Here is an 18,741-nt window from a genome sequence, read left to right on the forward strand (position 1 = left end):
CTATTCACATTCCTGCTGTGACCAGCTGCCTTTTATATGACTGTTCCCTTTGTTGCCTTGTGTCCCAAAGGTTATTCCCACATATAGTTATACTTCATTGATTGACTTATTTAACAATATTTGTTAATATTGTAACCCACCCCAATCAATATTAATTCTGGGCAACAATAGTATATCACAAACTTCAAAATTCAAATTATATACCAATGAAAGTCTGTAAGTAAAGATATAAGCTATGAGAGATTTCCAGACTCAGTAAAAGACTGAAAGCATCCCAAATTGCTTTAACTCACTTATGGAATATAAGGAGAGTTGGGACTGATATTCTTCTCGGAAAAGGATATCTCATTTAAGTAGAGAGCATCACAGAAAAGGCCTACTGTCAGATCTGCATATTCTGTTCCTTACGAGGAGAAAGAACACTATTTAAATGTTCTTACCACAGACAAATTCTATTTTGTTAAGGCTCACACAAATTACAAAACAATTACCCAATTCACAGAAGAAAAATCAATGATGCTTAGAAAAACTTTTTTTATTTCTAAAAATATTATTCAAAACAGATACATAAAAATATACAAAATAAGAAAAAGGTACTTATGTATCTTAAGACAGCCTTTTCTGCTCCATACTAAGAGCGTCATTCTAGAAATACACCCTCTAACAGACACTGGTTCAGATTGAGTAACCAATTAGGTATTGGCAAAAGAGATACAGGGAAAAATCTTAAATCAATTTTAGTTTAGTATTTGAATGTAGGCATCAACCACAAAGCTGGACATATAGAAAGATTATTTTCAACTCAATCAGTTCTTCAGTTTTGTGTTTTAAAAGATGAAGACAAGAATGATAACTGGTTGATGCTATCAGCAAAGAGAAAATGCAACTTCTAGAGAAGATAAGTTGTACAATGTAGCTTACTGTGTGAATATAATTAGTATAAGCGTTATAAAGCTCTTCTTGACTTTATGAGTTGCAGTGATACTGTATATACTTTTTCTTGGAATAGCGATGCCATCTGGATTACTGAATTTAGCGTGTCAGTGATGTATTTCTTATTTGGCTGTTTTCCACAAGAAAATGAGGATCAAGAAATGTTTCAATACAGGATTTCCTGACTAAAAAGGCTAGATTTGAAGATATTAGTGGCTCCGGTATCCCTATCAAATATACTGTATTGCTTTAACAAAAGTGGAATTTTTGTACGATTGATAAGGCTTGCCACCCAGTGCACAATTTCTTTCTCTTTTAGAAATGATTGCATCAAGAATGTAGCCTTCCATCTTATTTCTGTCTTGGTCACTAAACTCTGTTTTTCCAACAATTGCTGAGAACTTTGATGGAAGTAGTCAGTAGTATTTCAGTATGTTTCAGCAACTTTATATTTGTTTTCTCAAAACTGGAACATCTTTGACAGTGAACTTAAATGTCTTGTGTCTTGTCTTCATTATCATCATGATCATCATCAACCTCATAATTACAGATGAATGATTGCCTGGCTAGCCACTTAGCTGGTGCTTATATTTTATGGGATGGCTCTAGCTCTATTTTGCTTTCTGCATTCTAGTGTGACCCCAAACTCTGATAGAAAAGGTCTCACAAGAGAAAAAGACAGAAAATAATGTATTTAATAGTACATGTATTGACAGCGGCTAGAATATTATATGCACAATATTGGAAAAATCATACCTTCAGAAACTGAAATAATAAGAAAAATTATGGCATGAGCAGAATCAGATAGGTTAACTTTAGAAATAAAAGACAAAGGAGAGTCTAAATATTATAAAACTTGGAATAAATTTGATAAATGATTATATAGTAGACAAGGTCTATGATTAGATTAATTAGCAATTAATATATTAAATAAGGAGATTATAAATGATGAAGTAAAATGTTAAAATGTATAAGAAGGATAAGTTCGATCTATTGTGTTGTATTCTCATAATTAAAATTAAAAATATTTTTTTAAAAAAATTGCAGTTGATTTCAATGTTTTACCATCTGAACCTACACTGTTGCATTGTAACCTGTTTCCATGGTAGAACAACACTACCATAATGAAACTACGTATATCATCATATGTTTTAATCAGATAGATTTTTGGGGTGTCAACATAAAAGTTGAACCTCAAAACTTCATCTTTGATGATTGACAGTGTTGGAAATTTATTAATTCCAGAAGTATAGGTAGATCACATACTGGAATGGTTCTATGCTATGCTACTTATTCTACACTGATGCAGAACCTATATTCAATTTTGGTATAATACCATCACAGAAGTAGAGAAGCATTGGAAGAAGGAAGGCTTTTGTCTCCTATTTCCTACTAAAAGGTTTACATAGCTTGGAATGGTTCAAAAACTAATCAGGCTTCATTAATTTCAAGCACTTATTTAAGTTTACGCATAAGTGGAGATTTATCTAACTATATAAACTTACTATTTAAAATACATTTCATTCATATTCTTAACTGTTTTAAAAGTTATATTGACCCTGGTTTTAATACTGTAAATAGGATATTTTAATTTTCCAGATACTGATGTAATTCATATGGGCATGTATTGTATTGTCTATTTTAGGTAATCACATTCTACCTGATGAAGATTTGGCTTCATTTCATTGGAGTTTACTTGGTCCAGAACATCCACTGGCCTCTCTAAAGGTAGAACTTCAATACAATTTGTTTCATTTTGAAAAAAATAACAGGATACAAATAATCCATAATGTGAGGCATCTTTTATTATTTTTGGATTTTTCCTGAAAAATAGTCTACTTAATTGAAAGAAGTGACAAAGACTGATAGAGTACTAACATCGAGATAACAGATTAAATCGCAGTTGCTTGCTTTAAGTATTTTTGGCACACATACACTAATAGGGTATTCTAAATCCTTTTTTCCCCCTCATTTAAGTTCTCATTCTAGAATTAGCAGTATGTTTAGACCTTTTGGTTTTCACTTTTACTCCCCTTTTATTAACAAACAGTCTGAAAAAATGTTTTCAAGTATACTATATATATTTATAAAATAGAAAATTTGAAACATTTGTGGAACTATAAACTGTCTTATGAAAATCCAAACCCTTTAAAAAAAATAGAATGCGTGTATGTTGATGAACCAGAGTTCATGAATTTGAAATTTGGAAGAATAACTGTGGATTGGGAAGAACTAGGTTTATTGGATTTGACTGATTATGCCTCCTTTTTAATCTGGTTTGTCAGCTAAAAGATAAGTTAAATTAATTCAGTTAAATTAAAATATTTGAAGTATTTCTCCTGTTATCTATAACCAACATTTTTTTAAAAAAACACCAGCAAACTGAGGCTGGGCATGTTTCACAAATAATGTGGGAAAAGTCATTTGAGCCCTGCATGAAGACTAGCACCTATCTTCTGCTCATTAAAGAAGCCAATTGCTTTCTAGACTTCTAAGTGAACTTGAAGAAATTGCAGCTGATAGATTTTTTTAAAAGCAGCTGCAGCTTTTCCTCCTTATCCTCATTCAGTAATTTGAGAAATAGTTTCTTTAATGAGCAGCAGTAAAGTGAAATTTTTCTGAATTAGTTTTTCAAAGTATTTCTAATATAGCTAGTTGTTTAATCCAGATTTTGTAGAATTTTACTACTTTCTCAATTGGACATATTTTTATAGTAAATGAAAGTATAGCAGGAACTGTAGATCCATTTATGGCTTTCAGATTCTCTCAATCTTTATTTCAATTTTTCTAATACTATTATGTTCCGTAATGATCATTGGTACACAGTGGGAAAACATCCATTTCAAGAATGATTTTTAAATAGGATATATGAAAAATACCAGTCTTAATTATTAACAATTGTGTGTTCATATTTACTTGAAAGTAAATACTACTGATGATAATGGAACTTGATTTCAAGTAATTGTGCTTATGATAGTTGCCTAAGCAATATAATATAATCTTGCATAATACAATACCTAATACAGCAACACAAGTTGAAATAAGATACTAATATTATTTTATTTATTCAACTACATTCTCTTTAAGAAAAAAAAAATCTTGGAAGGAATAGAAGTACTCTTAGACCAATCCTCCAGCATCACAAGTTCACAAGCATGATAAGCCATGGCATCCCATGTAGATAGGATATTTCAAATCTGCATGCAGGTTGCTTCACTTGATTTTACTATATATTGATTCGGGCATTTACTTTCTGATCATAAGCACCAATAAAATGCTTTTATTGGGAAATTCCACACAATGCATTGTAGCTTACGGAAAAAGGGATCCAATGCGTGCAGGATTTAATGTATCTGTCTTTTATACTTACTAAATCAGCAAGTTTTAGCAACTACCCAGCAGCCAATTGCCTTTTCTTCTTTTGTAAATGTGAACAGAAAAGAATGCCAGTTCCCATGTCTCAAGAAGGTGGCTAAACCTTTTGCCACAAAGCTTTTAACTGTTTGTTAATGAACTTGAAGCAGTAAAGGCATGTTTTGATTTATAAGTAGTTTATTAATTTAGAGATTCAGTTAGTAGAAATATGTATATATATGTTCATATGTCTCCTCTGATGTACAAAATGGAGTAGAGCAAATCCAATCGCAGCAAAGAGAGATGTTTGTTTTTAGGGAGTGGTATCCTTCCCTGTATTACCTCCTGTAGTTATTTTACTGTGTGCAATTTTACTTTGAGATCAGCCGTGATTTCATGAGTTAAATCTGTGCCCATAGATTTGAGCAAGTCAAATAAACAAAGTAACTGTCCATATCCTGTATTGTCATATTAGAAGTTTATACCACAGAGGTCTTCATTTATGATTAGATATAGATTTAGAGATTTACATTTATGGATGTCTGTATTTTTCAAAGATGAAACTTGCCTAGCAAAAGCATACTAGGTTGTAAAGAAGGCCTGATGCAAAGGTATTAATATTGCAGCAAATTCTTTTTTCCATTATAAAATTAACAAAGAAAGAATATGCCAAAAGGGATTTATAGCACTCATTTCACTTCATTATTTTTTAAAATTTGGGATCATGTAGACAGAGAATATAGAAATATAAATTTTTAAGAAACTAGAAACCATGGGGAGTTGAGTTTTTATATATTGGTTCTTAAGAAGGATAAATGGAAGCTTAATGCAATCTGAATTTTGTCACTCTAAAAAGATGAAATGCATTATGTATAAATTATATTAAAATTGAAAATACATATTTTTCAAGCCACAATAATTATACTCCAAAGGTTACTATGCTTATATTTTAATTAATCAAAATATTGTTATATATATGAATGAATAACTTATTTATGTTTTGATATATAGCTTATTAGATTATTTCAGCCCATTTATAGGCTGAATGTAGTTTGAGATTGGGATATTTGATGGATTTGATTGTGCTATATGTATTCATTTCATTTATCTTACTGTGCTTTTGTGCTACCCAAGAATGGAAGTTATTTGGTTTGTTCAACAATAAAAGTTAAAATCATAAATAAGAATGGAACCAAAATTTAAAAGAAAAGTAACAACACAAAAGCAGCATATGACAGAAATAATAAATGGTATATTTGGCTTATGCAGGCAGCAAGTTTACTCACCCATCCATCTGTTCTATCCCTTGCCCAATGCAGCAGAGAGCTATATAAAATATAACATAGCTATTAAAGTTATTTTTAAAATTATAGCTTTAGATTTTTCCTTTTTTAATATAACTCAAAAATATAGCATTTTTCACTGTTTTATGCTACAGCAGTGTTAGCATCAAAAAAATGGCTTGATTCACATTTATTAAATCATTATAAGTTTTTAGTGCCATATGTGAATACAGCCATTGTTGTTTCTAAACCATGATTTATAACCTAATATATTGTGTTAACTAGATCACTAAGCCTTCTTTGAATTGACTAGCTCATAAGAAAGCATGAATATGGCTATTGTCTGGTATCTGATTACTTCATTTTTTTTTCCATTCAGGATCAATAAGGTATTTTAGTGTTTTGCAAACCTGGGCAATTTCAGTCATGTTACTTTTACTGCATGACATATTTTTCTACATTTTCTACATATAATGTGTTTCTGCATTTACAAAAGAAAACACATACTTAAATTTAGCAACATCACAGAATATTTATGAATATATATATATATTTTGCTTATAAAGGGTCTTCTTATTGGATCTGACCACTCTTAGTGTCTACAAGTTTGTGATATGTTACCAGACTCTCAGTACTTTATAGATTACTATACATTGAGCAGCAGTCTATTGGCACATACCTCCTCCACACTAAAGTCTATAAATATTTATAAAACAAAACATATTAATGAATAGAACTGGTGCTGCAATTTGTCTATCTTCTAACATTACTATAAAGTTCTTTGTAATGAACAAACGGACATTCTATTTTTAGCAACATTATCCTAAAGTACTCAGTCTAGCCCTTGTCCGATTTGGAAAAGCATGAAATAGCATGCATTGATTTTCATGCCATCATGATAAGATCATATGAATCAGAGTGTTGCTCCTGTTTGACTGATTACAGCAGTTCCTGCTATTTTTGAATTACTTACGGCTCCCTCAAAGTGCCATTTTTGTTGTATAGTAAGAACATTGTATATGAAATTATGCAACCTGTGTGTAGATTATCATAAAAGTTATACAAGAATGTAACCTTTATCCTCTCTCTTCATTTCTAAAATTAATCCATTTTGTCATTGGTTGTACTGTGTTAGTTTTCCTTACCTCTATTGGTTCCTTTGTCTTTTTATATTGTTTTTAAGCTTCTGTTAACTTCAGAATGTGTTTGTTCTTTTGCTCCTCTTTATTACCCATATTTTTATGTTGTTGCTTTTGTTCCTCTAATACTTACATTCTCTGTAAACTAAATATTTATTCTTTTTATGTGTTTTTATGCCTTGCTGCTTCATTAGAACTTTTTACCAGTATAACATATGTCTAGTTCCTTCCATATTTTTAAATTAGTGATGAAAACTCATTTCTTTACTGTGTGATCTTTCTGCTGATCTCTCATTGTTACCATTTTTAACCACTGCCTTTTCCTCATGTGTCTATTTAAGGTGTCCACTTGAAAATTTTAATGCTTAAGTTGCTGGCACATAATGCTGTTTGTTTAGACATTTTGAGAAAAAAAAGAACCATATATGCATTGTGATGAAATATACATATATATGTATACCCACACATATATATGCAAGTCTTCTTCCTCCATAATGTCATTGCTGGAAATGGCTCTTGGAGGAGTCCTGCTGCCCAATTAATATCCCAATGGATTTGCACATAGAAGGCAAATGCAAATGTTTCCATTCCTTAATAGGAAGTATCTATCTGTAAGATTTTTATCAGTTCACATTGCAGGTATGGGATTTTATGTTTTGTATCTTCTTCCATATTCAAGATAAAATAATGTAACATGAAACACTAAATTATAAATCTTTCAAACCTGTAACTTTGAATGCAGAATTATTTATATGGAGAAGTTTACAGAACATGAAGCCCACTATCTGGAGTTTGAAAAAGTATAGCATAGTTGTACTAAATGAAGTCAAATGAATGCTATCACGTGCTGTTTGTTGTAAGCAGGACAGGGTAAAAATTGGATAAGGATAAATAAATAGGGAAATTTATACAAAACAGGATGAAGAAGTTGCCCTGAAGGATTCTACTTTCTATGTAAAATATGCCTGTTAGGAGATAATACAATGAACATGACAGTCTTGTTTTGTTTTTGAACATGTTTGCTCATTTATTTTTGCAGAAAAGGAGAGCCAACATATGTTTGAATTTAAAAATGTAGTTAATTAATTTAATTAAATTAAAGATTTTGACATCAAGAACTTTCCAATTGACCTTCCTCCCTCCTTCCCTCCCCCCTCCCTCTGCGCTTGTGTAGGGTGGAAGAGTTGCTTATGCTTGTCAACATGCATATTGATTTAGGAAACTGTTAGCATATAGTCTGGTCAAGGCTAGAAGACATAATGATTTTTTTTGAAACAGAGACAAAATAATATTTGGTATTGGTGCAGTGATTAAATATACTTAGACCTTGTGATATGACAGTCTTTGGGAAGTTGTTTGACTCAAATGAGCAATTTGCAATCAAATTTGTTTCTCATTATTCTTAAACCACATTTGTTGTAGTTTGCTTTCCTGTTTTACATTTTAGACTTAACGATTTTGGCTACATTCTCAATAACCTTATTAAAACATGACATGCATTTTAAAATCATCTAGTTGAGCTTACACATGAGCATACATGTTTTTTTTTTCCTTTAAAAAATCTGTTACCAATTTCTTTTACATGATCTTCTCTTTGGCTGTGCTTTATGTCCTTTATGAACTTCAGAGCATCCTCATTGTGCTAGCAGAACTTTTTGAGGTATTTCTTCTAGTAGTTATAGAATAAAACTCTATTCACTGCCTGTCTTTTTCAGCCACTTAAACTGCTGCTGCTGCTACTTTCTTTTGTGGACTTCTCGGTTCCAGTTACTGGGTAAAAAAATTAAATCTTCTCCAGGATTGCAGAATTCTCCTTTCAAACTTCCATTGTCCAGGTGTGATGTCACTTCCTCCACCATAATTATAGTGCTACCCAGTTAGATTTCTTTTTAAAAAATAAATCACTACCCATTTAAGTATGCTTTGTAACTGACTGCTATGCTATTAAATGCTTTTGTTACAGCTTCTCTATGTTGTGGCTGTAAGAAGTGTACCGTAATAAATTCTGACTTTCAATTCCAACAGAAATGTGTTTTCAGAATTGATTACAATATGAAGTAAATCTAAAGTTGATGACTGACAAAAATTGTTACTATGATGTTGAATTTCTGATAACTGTAATAATGGACAAAGTATAGTATCTTTTTAAAATAAAAATAAAAAAGAGCCCTTAAATCAGTGAGCATTTTTAAGTGGTATTTCATTAAAAATATCCCAAATAAAATTAAAGACCAGGCTATTCCCTTCCTTTAATCTGATCATAGTAATATTTATTAGAAGTTCTGTTTCATGCATTGCTACCTTATTTTGGAGGTTTTAAAAAAGGAGAGAAAGAAGTGACTGGCAATTAAAATTTTAAAACTTGTCAACCTATACTTTTCTAACAAAAATATTGCTTAAAAAGAGTTTATATTAAATGCAGTTGGTACTACTCAAATAGTGTGTTTTAGGTAAAATGGCATCAGTAATTGAAATGGATTTATTTTCCTGCATTCTGAATGAAATATGCACCCTGGAAGAGAATGTGAAGGGGGAAAGAGGAAAGAAAAGCTGTGGAAGAATAGAACCCACTTCATTCAGTGTTTGATATCATTCAGTGTGGCTTTGGGTTTTTTTTTTTCCTTTCTTTTCTTTCAAAAATAGTTTCTTCACTTTTATGTTATTAAATAATTTTACATTATTACATTAACTGTTTAAAATTTCTTGTACTTACAGAATTTACTTTGTTCTACACTGTTATTAAACATCAAAAATAAACTTAAACCAATAATGATTTTTCAGCATACTTGGTAATAATAATTTTATTTTGTAAGCATAAATTCATACAAGAATCACACCATGTTGGTATGCCAAAATAGTTTGCAAATAGATATCCGTAGAATAAGTTCTAAGAGTTCATTGAAAAGATAGCCTTACTAGGCAGCTATCCAGATTATTTTTAATTTTTGCTGAGATAAGGCATTGTGATCACAATTCTCCTTGATATGAGAGATATTTTCAGTCTTATTGTCCAAAGCCTGTTTATTTGTTTTTTTTTTTTCAGTGTGAGCCCCCTTTTCTAATAAAAGTTAATATCAAACTATTAGAGTAATAGGAGCTGACAGAATGCAGAAATTCATATTTTAAATCTGGTATTGTTTAACATAAGCACTGCTTCTAAAAAGATATATACATATCTGGCTTGAACCAAGATAATTTGTCTTTTTTATGCCATGCTTTAGGAATTCTCCCTACATTGCTTTTATTATTTTTCAGGATTATGGTAATAGTTATTTTCTTTGATATTTGTGAGCTTTCTTCCACATTGGTTTAAAACTTTAAAAAGTGGCACTTGAAAAAGAACTGTAGATTTAGTGTATTACACAAGATTTGGAAAAGATTTGTCCCATTGTGGGGAATGTAAATAAATTCTGTATTCAGAAATAGGTTTAAGATTTTTATTTGGTTGACAAAACTGCAATTGGCTTGTGGTTTTGAAGTTTGTTGTGGTTTGTTAATTTTTTGTCTGGGACATCTCTAATATAGATGTCAGCTTTGAGAAAGTGGAAGCGGGTGGATTTAATTGAGCAGCTCTAAGTAGACAAAATAAAATTCTTTTGTTAGTTCAAGGTCATTGAGTATGGTGTATGGTGCAGGATGAAATGAGGATCTTACTTTTGGAAGGATCGTGATTGGGCCATGTGATGTGATGACGGCCAAGTGGGGATGGATTTGTAGTTTGGGAAATTGTAGGAAACCTGGAAACTTTCAGACTCAGGATTCCACAGATTGCCAGTTACTGTCCTAATAAAGGTACTTTTGAGATATGTTTGTCTCAGAGTTACTGATTGGAATGGAGGGTTGCTGGAACCCTGACAGTAGAAGACTGGAATATAGTGTATGTATAGTGCTTTTCAACCATAACATTGTTCTATAATAGTAACTTCATGGTATAATGTGTCTTTCTTACATAAATTGTGCATATATTTTTCTTGACTGAAAAGCCCATGTAAATAAAATACAAGAATTAAATATATATATATATATAGTCCCATCATTATAAACATGACACTCATGACAGAATTAACATATATATTACTCAAGTTCCAACTGCTGTAGAAAAAGCTAGGTGCTTTCTGTCTCAGTGCTAGAAATTAGGTGACATCTGGCTGTCTTTGGGAAGATTGTTCTAGAAGGACAGGGATGCCACTGAGAAAAATAGCTTCCAATATACTCACTAATCTTTCATAGAGGAGACCTACAGCATTCCTGAAATTGACCTAGCAGTACAGATAGACTGCATTTGCAGTGATCCTTTGTCCCAAATGACATGGAGCCTTCTAAGTCATCATCCTCACCAATAACTTGAATTGTACTTGGAAACTTAATAACAATCAGTATTGTTTTTCCCAGCATTTGCTCTGTGTATTTCAGAATCTGCTTCTTTTGCATTATGCTTGCTTAGTTCTTAGAGCTAATCATTTATCACTGAATTATCACAAGAGCTTTTGTTTATTAACTGGCCTCCTAATTAATGCTGAGAAAAAGTGATCATCCCAAAAATCACTCAGATAGCTCCCATGTTTAAGGGAAGACTAGAACTTGGCTTTCCCTGTTGCTAATCCAGCACTGTAATCACTCCACTGAATTAAGTCCCCAGGGGCAACCGGCATAACATTCCAAATATTGGTATTAAATGAATAAGTGGCTTTTCTTTCACAAGATGAGATCTATTGTATTTTGAACCAGCTTCTTGGTAATATTTAAAGAAATTTCTAAATAGGTACAGTTACAGTAATCCAGTTTTGAGATAACAAAGGCACAAATGGATGAATGTAGCTCACAGATAGCAAAAATTATTTCAAAAGGAACCTTATCTACTAGTCTTCGACTTAAAACAGTTCATTTAGTGACCATCCAACCTTACAGTGGCACTGAAAAAAGTGATGTGATTGTTTTTCAGTTACGACCTTTGCAATATCCCCATGATCGTGTGATCAAAATTCAGAAGCTTGGCAATTAATTCATATTTATCATAATTGCTGTGTCCCAAGATCATGTGATCATCTTTTGCAAGCTTCTGAGAAGCAAAATCAGTGAGTTAAGTGAATCTGGGGGAAGCCAGATTTACTTAATAGCCGGATTATTAACTTATCAACTACAATTATTCACTTAAGAAATGAGGCAAAAAAGATTATAAACAGAGTAAAACTCACTTAACAAATGTCTCACTTAACATAAATCTTGGGCTCAATTGTGGTGGTAAATCGAGGGCTATCTGTATTTAATCCACAAATTCAAAATAATCCCGATGACCTTGCAAAAACTCCTGACTACAAGTAACCCTCACCTGATACCATTTGTTTAGTGACCATTCAAAGTTATAACGGCACTGAAAAAGAGACCTATGACCAATTTTTACAAGACCATTGCAGACTTCCTATTGTCATGTGATCAAAATTCAGGCACTTGACAACTGGTGTGTATGTATGACAGTTGCAGTGTCCTGGGGTAAGGTTATCACCTTTTGTGACTTTGCAGTGTCAATGGGAAAGCTAGATTCATTTAACCATTTTACTAAGTTAATAGTAGTGATTCACTGTGGCAAGAAAAATCTTAAAATAGAGGAAAAAATCATTTAAAAACTGTCTTGCTTAGCAATGAAAATTTTAGGTTCAGTTGTGGTTGTAAATTGAGGACTACCTGTACTTTATTTGATTGTGCAAATGTGGGGCTAGGTAGAAGCAAATCCAAGCAACTTATTTGTTTTATTTATTAAATTTACATGCTGCCCCTTTCAGTATTTAGTGAGTGAGCAATATGCATGCACATACACATACACACACACACACACACACACACACACACACACACACACAAGTTGGTGAACATTCCTAATACTCGTTCCTCCTATTTTCCCCACAACAACCCTGTGAGGTGAGTTGGACTAACAGAGTGACTGGCCCAAAGTCACTCGGTGGCTTTCATGCCTAAGGTGGGACTAGAAAGCCTAGTGTCTTAAACTACTAGACCTGTGATGGCGAACCTATGGCACGCATGCCACAGGTGGCACGCAGAGCCATTTGTGCAGGCATGCGAGCCCCAGCCAAACTTACCTGCACTGCGCATGCAGTATTCCAGAAATACCAGAAGTGATGAAACGGGCCCATTTTTCATCCTCCAAAGACTGCAGAGACTTCCCTCGAGCCTCTGGGAGGCCGAAAAAGGCCTCAAACAGGCTGAAAATCAGCTGGGAGGCATGCACAGTGCAGGTAAGGGGGTGGCGGGGGGATTGTGCGCATGCTTAGGGGGCGGGGGGGACCATGCACATTGCCTTCTGGGTGCTGGCATGTTAGTGCATCATCAGAAAAGGCTTGAAGAAAACTTGACTACCATCATTCCCAAAGAGGGTGCTAATCATAATTGTAAGCAGATAACATTCTTACAATAACATGTTTGGTGGGTGAGATGGTATTTAGTTTAGTAAAGTATGACATTAAGGAGCTTGTGGTTGCTATTATACCTTCCTTCCTTCCACTTCCCTACCTATATACATACATACTCAATAAACATAAATAACTGGAATTTGGATAATTGATTAGAGTTTTGTATTTCCCTTCAATGACTGGGGATGTGGGAATCTTAATTTTACAGAAGGAAAGCTTACAAATTAAAAAAAAGACAAGTGTAGAAATCAATCTTAATAAAACTTTTATATTTTTGCTGTCAAAGTCTTTACTTTTTCTTCATATTTTCTCTTTTGGACTCCTTGATTCTTCATCTCTTTTTTCCAATCTTTACTCCATACGAGGGAAACAGTGTGAAGAACTTTTACCTCAGACCTGTTATGATGGAAAGGAGCAAATGCCTATGTCTCCTCAGATTCCCTGAATTTCTTCCTCCTTGCCTATTGCCTCTTCTAATGAGAGCTGACTACTTTTACTTTGCCTCTTTACTTTGGCTCTGTTTATTCAGGCTATTAGCATTAAAGCCTATGGTGGCAGAGTTCCCGGGTAGCCATCTTTTCTTCCTTCTGGCCTCCTGCTCAACTGTGTGCTATTTGATTGGCAGCTAGATTGCCTTGATGGGGAGAGCCAAGAAGGGAATGGGAGGAAGGAGTTGGGGGGCTTCGAACTTGGTCAGACGGTCTGTCCTTTCCCAGTTCCATTCTTTGAAAAGTAATATGAAAACTGTGTTTGCAGGCAGATAGTTTGTCATATTCCTAGTAAAACAAATTAACTTTGTTTCATTCATTTCAAGCAAAGGTGCCTGGTGATACAGTGGTTAAAGTTTCAGGCAAATTCTGCCCACAATCTGGAGTTCGATCCTAACAGAGCTGAAGGTTGACTCAGCCTTCCATCCTTCCAAGATCGATAAAATGAAGACTCAAAATTGTTGGGGACAATATGAAAATAATCCTTATGTTATAAACCACCCAGAGAATGCTGTAAAGCACTGTTGAGTGGTATATAAGTCTTAAGTGCTATTGCTATGCTATCTTGCTCAGATCTTCTCCAAGCAGGGTCTCTCGGGCCCTACAACTTTAAGTTAATAGTTTTGGAAAGGGCTCAGGTTGAGCATACAATATAAAGTTACCTTGTTGATTTTGTTGCCTCGCTAGGATTGTAGATGTGATGATAGTGGGGAAAACTTCAATTTCCCTCACTTTGGTGAGGGAGACCTACCAAAACCTACCACAAACTACTTAATGCTTTGCAACCTCATGGATGAGTTAATAACTAAGAATTATGGTTCCTGGTTCTTCTACTATGACTATAAAAAGACTATTTGGAAGCAAATAATCTTCATTTTATTTATTTTAAATATTTATGTATTAATCACACAGCAAGAAATTCTGGGTAGTGTTTAACAATCAGTAAAACAACAAACAAAAAACATTAAAATATAAAAAGTAAAAATAAAAATAAAAGTTTTATAAAACTAAAATGTACAAACACATGAAAAGAATAAAACAAATCAACTACAGTGGAGCCATCTAAGAATGTCATATGGTGAGCACAATGGTAAAAAAGGCTTGTCTCTTGGGATCCACCAAGGGTAACACTAACAGATGGGATTCACAAGATTTCTTCTCTCCAGATCTAATAGGATGATTTGATGTAACCAGGGAGTGATTGTCCCTCAAATAATCTGGTCTCATGCCATGAAGAACTTTAAAGATTAAAACCCATACCTTGAATTGGACCCTAAAAAATCCTTACAGGTTCTAAATCTGTGGAGATATAGTCCCTAAACAAATCTTTTTCTTTCCAGTCTATTACTATTCCAGTCTGCTTCCAGTTAATCAAAAAGCAGAATTAAACATGACAGAAGTTGAGAGTAGGTTTATTTTGTGGTTCATGCCTTGAAAAAATTAGCAGTATTACTATTACTGCTCTCGAAACCCCATTACTGGAATTACAGTATTAAAGAATCTTGCAATTGCTTATGCTTTAGTGACCTCTATGCCCTATTTGAGAGCTGTCTTGAAGACCATTTGAAACCCGCAGCTGGTCCACAGTGCACGGGCAGTTCGACTGCACCTTATATTAAACTTCAGCTAAATAAGCTACACTAGCTCCTAGTGTACTTCAGGATGGAATTAAAGGTGCTGGTTGTCAAGTATAAAGATCTCCCTGAAATAAGATCAAGTTATTTCCTGAATATCTCTCTCCAGTTGCTTTCATTTGTCCCACTAGGTTCATCAGAAGGGACACACCAGAAGGTATCTTCAATTAATGCCATCTTTCGGGACTTTGAAAGTGTGTCTTTTTATCACAGCACCTTCCAATGTCTGGAAGTCTATTACACATACACACACTAGAGTTCAGGTTGGCCATGACTCATAAAATGCTAAAGACCTGAATGTGTTCTAGTTCCTGTGGGTTGGAAGATTAGATGGCTTTCTGACAGATTTCTGCCTATTGTTTTATTAGGTTCTTTCTCATTGTTTTAGCTTTTGCTTTTTTAAAAAAATGCTTTGATAACTTTTTTTAACCATTCAATGTAGCATTTTTGAGGTGAGGGGCCATATAAATTGATTAATTTAAGTTTTTCCATCTGGCTAGGTGAAAGTAAGATTTGCAGTGATTTAAAATGCAAAACATTCTTTAATTTTTCAGTTCAATTCAATAGAATACAGTTCAATTCAATAGAACAGTAGAATTGCAAAAGTAGAACTAAATGCACAGTTACTCTGATGTTACTTACAGCAGTACAAAACAGTCTTTGTACAAGTAATACACAATTCTTAGTTTTGACTTTGTATGTCATTTGTCCAAATGCTCTTTGGTTCATCAAAATGCTTCACGCTTCAGTTTCAGCCACAGGACAATGCAATTTAAAATTTGCAGCTTGAAGTTAATCTCATATATATAATCCCATATAAATGTAAAAAATCTATAAATTTGATTTTCCCTATGGAAAGTGATTGCTATTGTAGACTCTTAATATTTACCTGTTATCGAGTTTTTACAAAAAAACAAATAAAAAACTAAGTCATCACTTGGCCCCTGTTAACTATACTGGTCAGTTCATGGAAGTACCACGGTAACCATATTAATTGGCTTTTGGTATAGTTCATAAATGGTCACAAATTCACATAATTTCCACTTGGTTTGGTTATGACTGAATATTCTAAGATCTAAAATCCTGCCATCTGGACTTTAAAAAGACTGCATTTAGTTTGCTTCCAGGTACAGTTCAAGGTGGTGGTAATTGAATTTAAAGCCTTTAATGCATGGGTCCAGGGTACTTGAAGGACCATCTCATCCCACTGGGATTGGCCCATCTCACCTATGCCAGCAGAAAAGGCATATGGGTCCCATTGGCCAGGGTATTCCATTCTCCTGGTGGGGTCCAGGAGAAGAGCATTCCTCTGCCATTGTGCCTACCCATTGGAACATTTTGCCCAACCCGGACTGAGGTTGGCTCCAATCCTTCTGACTTTCCTCAAGAGCTTGAAGACCTGCCTCTGCCAGTTGACTTGCAGCTCTAATGGAACGATTGGGGTGGTGGATAGATTAACAATATTCCACATTGTCTTCTCATCATACTTCCTCCCTGCCTATCTTTTAACTAGGTTAATTATCAGGATTTTGTATAGTATTTATATCATTAGGTTTTGTAATTTTAATATTGTAAACTGTCCAAAATTATCTTATAGTAAGATGGGTGGCTAATAAATTTTACATATAAATAAATAAATACAACAGTAACATATGCAGTTGGAAAATGGGAAGTAGAACTGTTTTCTTAAGGAAAACCAATTTCTTATCTAATGTAACTTCCTGGATTAAATGCTTCATCATAAAGTTTATCTATTTGTCTATCTAATGTGGCGAAGATGGAGGCAGAGAAAGGTGCTATTTTCTTTAAAAATTGTTGTGTGACTCATCACATTCTTATATAGCAACTTTCTACATGTGAAGGCATGACTACTCAAACACAGGTTTTAAGTCTTGAATGTGTAGAATAGTAATCATTGCTTGTTTCTGAATATATCCACTAGTAGGTGATTTGGGGTCCTTTCTCCTTACATAAGGCAAGATTCTGATTACCATATGTTGGCAACTATAATTACTAACAGGTTCCCCCCCTCCTCTGGGCATTAACTTTATGCTGGAACAGCTGAATAGTTTTATAGCCACACTAACCTGTTTAAAATGCAATCTTACAGTAGGCTATTTTCTACAGAGAATTCTTTTCTTAAGGGTGAATAGTGGTTGCCTTGCCACCCAGTTTTCTAAATGGGTTCTAATGTTCCCTTTGCTTTTCAGGTAAGATTCTCTCTCTCTCTCTCCCTCCCTCTCCCCCTCCCTCCCCCCATTTATCTATCTGTCTATATCTAGAATTATGGATATTTCAAAAGTCATTTTAATTTACTTAATCATACATTCTGATTTCCAACACAATAAAATTGGTAGTCCACTGTTAATATTTCTTTTTTAAAAAATGGAGTTTTCATAACTTTTGTACATTTCTGAGGCAATGAATTAAGGTGAGAATTGAAAATATTACATTTCTGAAGCATATCTGTATAGTTGGATTAAATTTAAATTATTTTGTAAATATATTTTGTAATATTGTTTTCAGATATCAAATAAATACAATACAGGTACTCCTCAATTTATGACCACAGTAGGACTGAAATTTCTGTTATAAGTCAATGCAATCAGAAAGCAAGTTACCATGTGAGAAGTCCCAATCTTATTGCCATTTTTACCATGGTGATTAAATGAACAAGACAGTTATTAAGTATGATAGTTTATGTACCTGGGCAATCAGTGGATAGAAGTTGGACAATATAGATTTTCCCAGAGAAAGGTCCAAATTAAGGAGACTGTGCAGTCCCAAAATAGCTGAAGGAGGGGTTAAAAAGCTTCAAGGCAGCCACACCCTAGAATTTGTCAGGATATATCTAGTAGAATTGAAGGTTATAGCTTTAGTTTGGCAGTATTCTGTCCATTAGATATAAGCAAATAAAAGATTAGACTTGACTGGATTTTGCTGTGTTCTTTTTGGCCTTGGGCTTGACATTAAGTGAATTACATAGTCATTAAGCAAATCCGACCTCCTGAATTGACATTGCTTGGAAACCAGCTAGGAAGATTGAAGATCATCATTACATGACTGCAGGATGTTCCAGCTATTGTAAATGTGAATGGCAACCAAATTACAAAATTACAATTACCTGATGTTACAACAATCATAACTTCAAGAAAGGGTCATAAGTCACTTTCCAAGACTATTATATTTTCAACTGTTGTTAAATAAACAGTTGTAAATCAAAGACTAGTACTCATGTATTTGTCTAATCAACCATCCTCTCAATTTAAGAATGGGTGTTCCTTCCCAATCTAAGATATCTGGAGATCATTGGTGTAGAAAAAAATGTAATATTGATGAATATTTCATTTGTAAATGTCCATCAATAGTAATAAATATATATTTCTAATACAGATTGCAGAATACAGTTGCAGAATTTTCTATCAAAATTTAAAATAGCATCTACAATTATGTTTATTAATGATGTGTTCTAAATACATTTTAAC

General features: G+C 33.5%; 1 protein-coding gene across 1 annotated transcript in view; it reads left to right on the top strand.

Moving 5' to 3' along the window:
- The window catches only part of FAM120A (family with sequence similarity 120 member A), a 58,953-nt gene that overhangs the window by 8,382 nt on the left and 31,830 nt on the right, over window positions 1-18,741 (top strand). The window contains exon 3 of the mRNA XM_026724024.2: window positions 2,579-2,661. Coding sequence (XP_026579809.1) covers window positions 2,579-2,661 — 83 coding nt within the window. The remainder of the gene's footprint in view (window positions 1-2,578; window positions 2,662-18,741) is intronic.

Source organism: Pseudonaja textilis, chromosome 2, assembly GCF_049901715.1.
Source record: "Pseudonaja textilis isolate UNSWEBS1 chromosome 2, rPseTex1.2, whole genome shotgun sequence".
In the NCBI taxonomy this organism is placed as follows: domain Eukaryota; kingdom Metazoa; phylum Chordata; class Lepidosauria; order Squamata; family Elapidae; genus Pseudonaja; species Pseudonaja textilis.